At 36.8% G+C, this 10,398-nt stretch overlaps 1 protein-coding gene across 2 annotated transcripts; it reads right to left on the bottom strand.

Annotated features, from left to right (window-relative positions):
• Positions 1-307: 307 nt before the first annotated feature.
• Positions 308-9,693, bottom strand: LOC110803786 (GBF-interacting protein 1-like). 2 transcript variants are annotated; one of them, XM_022009313.2, is made up of 10 exons: positions 9,228-9,693; positions 8,312-8,355; positions 7,571-7,694; positions 6,659-6,794; positions 5,264-5,835; positions 3,508-3,844; positions 2,484-2,703; positions 1,912-2,004; positions 1,019-1,462; positions 308-768 (listed from the first exon to the last, which is right to left on the bottom strand). In XM_022009313.2, the coding sequence occupies exons 1-10, from the start codon at positions 9,403-9,405 to the stop codon at positions 442-444; spliced, it is 2,475 nt and encodes an 824-aa protein (XP_021865005.1). In that variant the 5' UTR covers positions 9,406-9,693; the 3' UTR covers positions 308-441. The 2 variants fall into 2 exon arrangements, with proteins under 2 accessions (XP_021865005.1, XP_021865013.1); XM_022009321.2 differs by having other exon boundaries at positions 6,659-6,788.
• Between the last annotated feature and the right edge of the window lie 705 nt (positions 9,694-10,398).

The raw sequence follows: 10,398 nt of genomic DNA, 5'->3' as shown, positions 1-10,398 counted from the left end.
TCATACATGTTGTGTACCTGAAAAAGAGTTCTCTCCTCATTCAAACCAATCTAGTCATACAGATCTAAAGGGGAAATCTTCAACCTGACAAAGCAAAGTTTTGTTAGCACGGTACTGTAAATGACTAACAGCTGCTGCGCTACAAAAGTGTAACGGTCAAGAACCTGAAAACGCTAATATGAACATGTTAAGCTTCCGAAAGAACAAGCCATCGATTGTACGATGTTCTGAAAGCACTATGTTAGATTAACTCGTGTTCACAAGAATCAACAGCAATAAGATGAGAGAGAAGCAAGAGAGAGAGAGAGATAGCTGAACGCCACATTCTATTTAATAAAAATGATAAAAGAGTTGGGGGGTCATAATTAACAAGAAAATTTGGAACCTGTACCTAAATTTATCCATCCCTGACATTAACAAGCATGGAGTTGATTAGCTTTTTTAGAAGTTTGTTGTCCAGTTGAGATGACTGATTTGAGGCTGCTGGTAAGCCCCAACTTGTGCACCTGGGGCTGCTTGAGCAACTCCGATATTACCACCACCCAAATGATGAGCATTGGGAATTGTATTTGGTTGAGGATACATTCCGGGAAATTGCATTTGAGAAGATTGTGATACACCACCTCCGTTGAAAGAAGCATGACCTGTGTGGGACTGTAAGTAAGCAGCAGCAGGGTGACCTGCCTGCCCCTGCATGTTGTAATACGGAGTTGATTGCATCCCAGGATGCTCCCTGTGGTTCTGAATCCAAACTTCCGAAGTTTCAGCCTGAAATGATTGATATATGAAAGATAAGGATACAAACTGAGCTTCCATATTGAAACCTAAAAATCAACACTAATTCAAGCATCATGCAGTCTATTGATCTATTCACAAGACTATTCAACATCTTAGTTGAACGTAGTATGGATACCTTTTTTCAGTAAATATAATAAAATATTCTCAGAACGAGCGCTGCAAGTAATTATGCTGAAGAAAGAATTCAAAACTTCATGTTAGAAAAATAGAATGACAATACCTGTGGATTTGGCACGTATATGTTGTTATCTTTGTACTTCATACGGGAAGAATCGTCAAGACTCGTAGGTCCACCAACAACCCCAGGAGCATTCATGGCATATCCAGAGGGGTTTGCCAAATTGCCAAAGCCTGTAGGACTGCCAACGGGGAAAGGTTTGAATTGTTGAACTCCATACTTAAGGCTGTTTGCAGGAAGATGTGAACTACCACCAGGCATCAAGACATAACTGTTTCCATTTGACAAGTGGGGATAACCAGGGTTACCAGAAAACCCAGGAACCATTGGTGGAACATAGAGTGGAGGAAGATACTGCCGATATGGCATCACATTAGCATAATGGGAAAGATGGACTTGCGGATACATCTGAGCTATAGGTGCTTGCTGCTGCATCATTCCAACAGAAGATGAGGGAATGCTGTTGGCAGTGTGTGATGATAAAGCCTGTTCACAGACAGTAAAATTTAGAAACCGACTTAATAAAATTGAACAAGCTAATAAAACATATCTGATTAAGCAATGCCATAGGCTCAATGCAACATTAACCAGCAGTTGAAAGAATCAGCCATGAGAATGCATTTCCCTTTATTGTTGTTCAAAAGTATTCAAATGGCTTCTAATAGGGCATTCGATACCTCATTGAATCATGAGAAGAGCATTACAGCTGTCTCATCTTTCTAGAAAAAACCAGAACACAACCCCTCCCCCAATTCTCTTCACAAGAGCCCCATCCCCACAGCTTCCATACCCCACAACCAAAGAACTAACTCACAGTCTGTTACATAAATACATAACTTAACTTTCAGAATTCAAATTACACTATTCCATTTCACAAGAAGAAATTAAAAGAAAAACAACTTCCATTCTGTAATGAATTGTAAATAGGAAATTACCTCCTGCGGAGATGGCAGACCAGATCCACGTACGGCATCATCGATAGAAGGCCTAAAATATGATATGTCATAAACTGGTTGTTGATCATACGCCTGCATGCAAACATACAACCCCCTAAGTAAAGCCACTCAACTATTCCAGATGAAATGCACAGCTTGTACATCTCAACCCACACATTAAAATCATTGTAGGGATTGCCGATAAAAATTGATCATATCGTTTGGCCTTACTGACATAAGCAGATTTCTACAAAATTAAACTGATTTGCATGACGTTTCATCCTAGAGAAGGAACAGAAGGTTTTAGCAAAAAATTATCCAACTAATCAGAGGTCAATGTTTCTCTAATATCATGGTGGAAAAGGTAACAAAAAAACACTCCCCATCTCACTACAAAACATAAATGCAGTATCACAATCTACACTCATTGATTAGGAATTATTCAAAAGTCCACTAGCAAAGCCGTTAGATTCTTGTCGAAGCATTAGTCCAAAAGTAAGTGAAAAGGTTCGTCTTATTTTAGAAAATCAGACATTATTAGTAACTAACATGGATGAAAAAATGAAACTTACAGAAAAGTTGGGCAATTCAGTAGACTCTTGGTGCTGGTGGGACATTGGAGCAGTTAAAGATGAGCTGTTGTGGACCAAACCCATATCACTAAAATCTTCTGCATTGGAAACGCCGGAGGAATCCTTTTTATCATGCGACTGATTTTCAGATGATACCCCTGATGGACTACTAGAACCAGAATTTCGAACTTGATCTTCAACAGAATTTATCTGCTGGTTGCTGCATCCCAGATAAGAGAAGTTAAACATTGTAAATGAAAGTAGAAGACAATACTGATTTTTACAAGACATGAGAAGCAGCAAGCACTATCAGGTTAGTAACTACTCATACCCTTGCCTTTTATTCTAATTTTCTATAGGAACACATGAAAAATAATTGAACAAGAAGAAGACGCTTTCTTCCCCTATACAAAACAACCAACCTTAAACAGAATTGAACTTGATCACCACCACCCCCAACCCCTATCAAAAAACGAAAAACAAAATATATTCTGGAACACAAGTTACAACTAGAACTATGGTGAAAGCTTTAAAAGCAAACTATAATCAGTTAAGCAGCAAGAACAAGTACTCTAATGGCATAGTCCAGGTACCTCAAGTATAATTCACAATAATTCACATCAGGTTTAAGGTTAATAACTTCGAGTATAAAAAATAATGTACTCGCCCCACTTTCCTTATAAATCCGTCCCTTAATACTCGCCCTGTTTCTATAAATGGCACACTTTTACTAATATTATATCATTTCTCTCACTTACCTTGAAGTCTTGAACCCACATATATTTCTACTTCCTTAAAAGAACATTAAAAATTTCAACCCACCCCCACCTCCACCCCTTTATATGACACATTTCCCACTAACTATATTAAAAAATTACCCCACTATCAACTAATAAATTAATAAGTCAACTAGATTGCCTCAAACTCTGTGCCGGTCAAACCTGGGCGAATATTAAGGGACGGAGGGAGTAAATCCCAAGGATACATCTTAATGGAAATAATAGGCCAACAAAATTCAACAAACCTGGGAGATGGCTCCGATGGTTCTTCAACGTTATCAACAGCTTGAAATGTAGACACAGGGCCCTCAGGACTCTCTGATTCCAAACCAAAAGTTCCAAAAGTCAGCCTGCAACGGTCATTCTCAGGAACCCGAATGTGTTGAGCGATGATAACATTTTGACTCTCCTGGAAGTTTACTTGAGAGAGATTATCTTGCAACAGCTCTGCTTTGCTCTCAACATTCTTGGAGTTAACAGCCAAATGTGAGACAGATTTCACAGGTGATCCGATCACACCTGGACTTGACACACTGGACTTCTGGGTTGTCTTGGGCTTCCATTCTTTAACAGGCAATGCACCTAGAACACAATTCACTGTCAAGATTCTAAAGAACATCTATTCTCCACAATTGGCATCAAAGTGCCCTTTATCTAATAACATGAAAAGAAAAAATGTTACTCGTATGACTGACTGACAAGAATCTTGGGGTAAAATACAATACACCACACTACACTTACTATATAATATCTAAGCCACCCTGATATCAGAACTTATGGGACTTTATTCGGAATCCTTTAAGAGAGTTGTCTCACATGCCTTGACAAGTACAAGAACCTGCTACCAGATCAAAAAAATTGAGGATAATTTTTCCAGAATCCATAAGGGGAAATGTCTCATACGGCTTCAAGGTCTTAAGTGTACTCTACTGGGGTAGCTTCCAACAGGATTATGAAAAAAAAAAATATAAAACCAATATCCCTGCTAGGAAATCCATAGCATAACCCTAAAGTCCACACTTTTTCTCATAACGGGAGAGAGAGCAGAACTTTTTCTACATCTGCAAAATTCTAACCATAAATCATCAATTGCATAAGCCATTTATATGAAGCTAAAGGTCTCTCCAAGAATAGCTTATTTAAAAAGCACAACACAAGTACCAAGCTCATTTAACCTCCGTGCTTGTCAAATTGTTATAACTATAATTCCAAATTTGAGGAGAACACAGCATATATCCTCAGTCAAATTTGATATATCAAAGATCTGAGAAGGTGTTAGTACTTAGTAAGGAGGAGGGGGTTGATTTGAGGGATTAGGAGAAGGAGTTTTGAAAAAACAAGGGGGAGAGGTTTAAGAATTGATTAATGGAAGCAAGTGGAGAATGCCCCTACTGAAATCTTGAAAATGAATATGAAGAAACAAGAGACTACGGCTGTTAAAGTTGATCGAAATTTGGTATCTAAGGTGGTGAACAAATTTTGGGGAATGATAATTTGGGGATGAGGTTAAAGTGAGGTACAATTGGGATTGCTAATAACAATAAGAATACTTAGGTAATATAATTTGCAACTCAAACAGTTGTATGTTTATGAATTTGTAATATGTATACTCTTTTTCTGATTATTTTTTTCTTATCAATTTTTCACATTAGTACATCCAGTTCAAACAAACTCATCATGTGAATCTACCTTTTGCACAAAAATACCCAACAACAAAACGTGCCTTTGGTAATTCCACACAATTAAATAGCTATTTGCAATCAGCTACATATATACCGAACACTTCTACATAAACACCTAATTCAATAAATCCAACTCAGACAATCAAACTAGTCAAATCAGCTATGTCATCAGGTACAACTAAGAACTGTATGCTAACTTCCAAACTGGGCATGTAGAATAGAATGATCATTTTCCATTCTCATTTCAAGGTTCATTGCTGAAATTTGTTTGATTTATCGGTAGCTACACTGGGATTTTAAAGATAAGTGAGAAATATACCTTTCTGATGAGGGACAGATTGTTGATGTAATCTATTACTGACGTGACTGCTTGATCTGCTTCCAGTAGAGCTGGCCGCTACAGATTCAACAACAGCAGCATGACTTTGGTCATTTTGAGAAACAGCATTTATCTGCTGAAATGATTCTGCTGCGGATGAACTTCCCAAGCCTGCATTATTATTAGAAATACTTTGCAGTGAAGACTGCTTTGAGCTACTATCTGAAGATTGTCGGCGACTGCCAACAACCCCTACTTCACGCCTAATAGCCCCAATAGCCGCAGAGGATCTAGAATCAGGTGATGGAACATGCACAGGATCTGACGCAGAAGCATACACACCTACAGCATTGGAAGATACAGTGATGCCGGATTGGGAGTGTGAGTCGTTTGGCTTCCTCATTGTGACGTGAGAATCAGAACCCACAGCAGCCGATTTCTTCTCAAAATGTCCATTTCGAGAGTCATGATTGAAGTCTCGAGCCATTTTAGGCCGAAAATCACGCACCGCGTTAGAAGTTTGAAAATTACGTCCACTCGAATGTCTCTGATAGTTAGGCACAAAAGATGAACTGCAAAATCATGAAAAATTCATTGGAAGGCAGCTCATATAATAGAAAGGCAAAGATGAAGTGACAGAGAGAAAGAGAGAGAACCATAAATCTTAACAGAACTCACAGAGAAACAATCATGCTAAGAGTATAATCAAAAGCTGTCAATCTACTCTAATGAACAACCTAACCTGCTGCCTACTTTCACATCCTAAAAAGAACCTAAATGTATTTTTTTGATTTGTAGAAAAGAGAATAAGCCAAAGAGTAATTGAACTCCAACCTCTAAGTTGTTGGACAAAACTCCTAGGAACCAAGCCGCTAAGAATCTCTTGGTTCCTTTTCCATGCGAAAATATCTCTGATAGGAAGTCAACTCACAAAGAAGAGATGTGGATTTATTGATTAAAAGGTCATTATATTCCATCAAAGAGCGCAGAACATAGGGCAAGCTAGAGAATCTCTTGATTCCTTTCCTGTGCAAAAATATCTATGGTAGGAAGTCAACTCGCACAGAAGAGCTGTGAACTACAGGTCATTATATTCCATCAAAAGGCGCAGAACATAGGAGAAGCTGTAGTACACCGTCTTTAAATACACACAAACAAACGAGAAGCCAAAGCATCAAAAACAAAATGGCAGCAGCAAACTTATATTGGTGCTTCAAAAAAAATTACAAGGCAATTGAAATACTGCATATACAACCACCTAGTAGAAGCATTACTGCAGTCTCTATGAACCTGTCAATAACCACCAACCAAGAGCAGAAGAACAAAAATAGAGAAAAAGAAGAGGACGGACATATCTACTCAAGAAAAAAAAATCGCCAGGATAATGAAAGGTACCTTCTCTCAGATACATTATTACTCTGCTGAGCATTGTCCAACGATGAAACTTGAGTTGACGCCTTAGCTTCTCTATCAGAGTTCTGATTGACCCTGTTGTCTCTCACAACACGGAACTCCCGGCTTATTCCTGCATCTAGAACAATAATCATTATCAGTGACACTGATTGAGATCAAATTGCTAGCAACACTGATATACTCTCTCAGTCCAAAACAGAATTGTAATATGCAACTTTTCTAGTTAGATATGTTACATCCAAACCCCAAATTTACCAATTTTGTAGAGATAAGCCTAGCATGATTCAACTTTTCTAGATCAAACTCCGATACATTCTGATATGTAGTATATACCATCAAAAATTTATCCCAACAACATCAAACTTGATGAAAGCAAAAACAGAAGGCGCTTTATTTAGCAACGAGAACTAGAAAAAACAAACTCTTAAGTCCTCTACTGCCATTAATTGTAATTACTCGTCAATTAACAACCACAAATTTTACAAAGGGGAAAGGCTGGTGGGCAATACATACTTTCTCTGGTCTTACTCATAAGCATACCATGACGATAAATTTTTTCAAAAAAAAGTGCGCAAGCTATCTCAATGCTAAAATGGAGGATAACAATCACAATTATAACAAATCAAAAAAAAATATCCCAAATTTTGACGTAAATTAGAACCACCGTTACTTGAAAGAATACAAAAAGCTTGCATCAGTACTAATACCTATCTAACAGGAGATGCATAGTCTATTCGAGATTCGTATTTCGCTACAATACTAGGAACATTATTACTAGCATCGAAATGTGTATAACCATGAGTAGAGTCCCAAATGCTCCTATTCGTATTAAATAAGACAAAGTGGATTAAAATAAAATAAGAAACATAAACTGGCTTTCAGAATTTCAATTACCATGTACAGGAGTTCTTCTGTAGCCCCCTCTGTGAGCATTACGGTCAGAACCTTGAAATTTTAACCCTTGACCTGTATGTTCAGTGCGCTTCCTTGGTTCAACGTGACCATTGTAAGCCGCATTCTGGGAAGTGGGAAATAATACCAATATTCAGTAACAAGCCCAGCAGTGAGACTAAATTGACATTAGAACTGATTCTACGCATTAATGTAAACTCAAAAAACGGCATAAAGAAGCCTTTAAGAATAAGTTCTAGACAACTGGCATGAAGTAGTTGAAAAAAAGCATACCCGTACATTAGAATATGGATAATAAACTGACATCATCAGGAAGAACATGTATCTGTCTCTATTGATCAGCATTCCCAGCTCAAAATGGCAATCACAAACATATAACACACACAAAGCCACCTCCAGCAGACAACACATAACAGAGTATATACTTATGAGTCGCAAGCTAAACCTAAAACTTCTCAAACAATGGAAGCCCACACAACCAGGAATGAGCACAATCATTAGTATTAGACTTCTTACATGCCCCACGCAAAAAGATATTTCAAAAAAGAAAAGGCAGAGGGATGACTATTTGCAAAGAAACACAAGCAAAAAAAATGTGAATAAAAAATACAATTTAGGGAAATAACTTGCAGTAGCAACAATTTGGACACGGGCAGTGTATTTTCTGAAACACAACATAAACAAATAAAGCAACTATTGCTAAAAGATTCACAAACAAATTACCTCTTTTTTCTTATCTCGCCTTCTTCTCACTTCATGAAAAGGATCTGACATATGAAAGTCACCAGAATCAGTATGCTTGTGGTTGTTAGTTGACCATAGTAAAACATATTGGATTAACACACTACAGCTCACCAGCAACAAAATCAAATAGTTGAACGAGTTAGGTTTTCTCAATCAACCTACATTCCGAAGCAGAAACTTCCCAACTAAATGTCGCATAGTCTCATGGTCATGCATATATTTACATCAATATTCTCTTCTAAACTACCACCTAAAGAGAAATAATTCGAAATCTACACGGAAACAAACATACCATTATCTAAACCCTTAGAAGACCCTCTATAATAGTTGGATTGTTTAAACTGATTCGGGGCAAAATGTTTCTACCATATCCTAGATGTGTGACTATTTTCACAGAAAGAGTCACCTCTGGGGCAAAATGTTTCCCTTTCCCAGCTCCCAAAAACACAATGTCAAGTTACATTGGCAAAATTATCTATCCACAACTACCACTAGTGCAGGAAAATAAGTCCTAAGTCTAAGTCTAAGTCTAGTCTCCTTTCGCATATGAGGGATATTATTTTTCTACCTTCTCTTTCCCAGCTCCCAAAAGCACAAGTGAAAACAAAAAGAGACAGACACAATAAGCACATACAGTAATACAGTACCTCAATCATGAAAAACATAAGAACTTCATATAATATAAGCTTTAAACTACAAAAACTTCATCATTACACCCACTAATTTATACGAAGTACCTTTTTTGAATACCTTCGAATAGCTAATTGATACAGTAAAACCAGTTCCTAAACCCTTAAAATTCAAAATAAAAAATCAACAAAACAAAACCACCCAAAAAAACCCAGAAATAACCCCAAAATTAACAACAAAAAACGAAAAAATTTAAGAAATTTACCTTGGTTCAATAATTTCTGGGCGGTTTCATTAGGGTCCATATTAGTTTCTTTTAGAGTGTTGTAAATTTCAGAATCAGAGTGATTACGCACAATTTCTTTAATCGATTGAATGGTTTTTTCCACATTAGCTGAAACATAAACTTGAGTCCCACCTTCAGTCTTCAACAGAGTAACCATTTTTTCTGATTAAAACAGAAAAATTCAAAAAACACGAAGAAAACAAAAAAAAAACCCAAACTTTTTTTTTTGGGGTTTGCCCAAAATTTACGTACTGCGATGAAGAACGCCAAAAACCCTAACAACAGGAAGGTGTAAATTAGGGTTTTAGGGTTTGCATTAGATGAAAGAGAAGGCGGAAGAAGAAGGGGAATGAGGAGAGAAAAAAAAGAGGGAGATGGAAGTTTTTTTTAGGGGGGGAGGAGAGAGAAAGTGTTTTTAAGGGTTTTGAATTATTTTTTTGCACCTTGGAGTCTTTGAGGCTTGATTTTAGGAAGTCTATTTTTTTTTCAAAAAATTTCCCTTTTTAAAAATTTATTTAATTTTGGTGCTATTTTGTTGAAGTTTCTACTTTGGTGTTTTGTATGGGTTGGAATTTTTGAAGTGTTTGGGCTTCAATCAGAAGATGAAAGTTTTGGTTTTTTTTTGGCTATTTCAAGTCAAATTTTGTACTTCCTTTGTTTCTTTATAATTGTGCATGTTACTAGAGGAAGTGATTAAATAAACGAATAAATTAATTAAATAATAGAAGCCAGCGTCAATCAAGCGTTACGGGAGAATAACGATGCACATTTTTTTTCTCAACCTAATCCTTTTCCTCGATCTTATTCGTGATGAAATCGTTTTTGTTAATTCGTTTGTTTACTGTCTTTAATCTCTTCCTTAATTGCGTGTCAAGAGGGTGCGTAGCAAACATAAAAAACGGAAGAAATATATTTTGTTTAGCTCCATTTATTCTTATGGTCATTTTTCCACAAAGACTACAATGAATATATGGTTTTTGGTAGGTATTTAGACTAATGGTGAATGGATTGGTCAATGGTTAATTGGTGATGGTTTTTATCATCACTTACATATAAAATAAAATCGCTTTAAAGCACTTATTTACTTTGTATTATGGATAAACGAATCAACATGAACTTTAAATATAGTTGAAGTCTGATAGGTAGCAGT

This window comes from Spinacia oleracea, chromosome 1, assembly GCF_020520425.1.
Source record: "Spinacia oleracea cultivar Varoflay chromosome 1, BTI_SOV_V1, whole genome shotgun sequence".
Classification (NCBI taxonomy): domain Eukaryota; kingdom Viridiplantae; phylum Streptophyta; class Magnoliopsida; order Caryophyllales; family Amaranthaceae; genus Spinacia; species Spinacia oleracea.
Note: the sequence above shows the minus strand (reverse complement) of the source record. Positions and strands in the feature narration are given on the sequence as shown.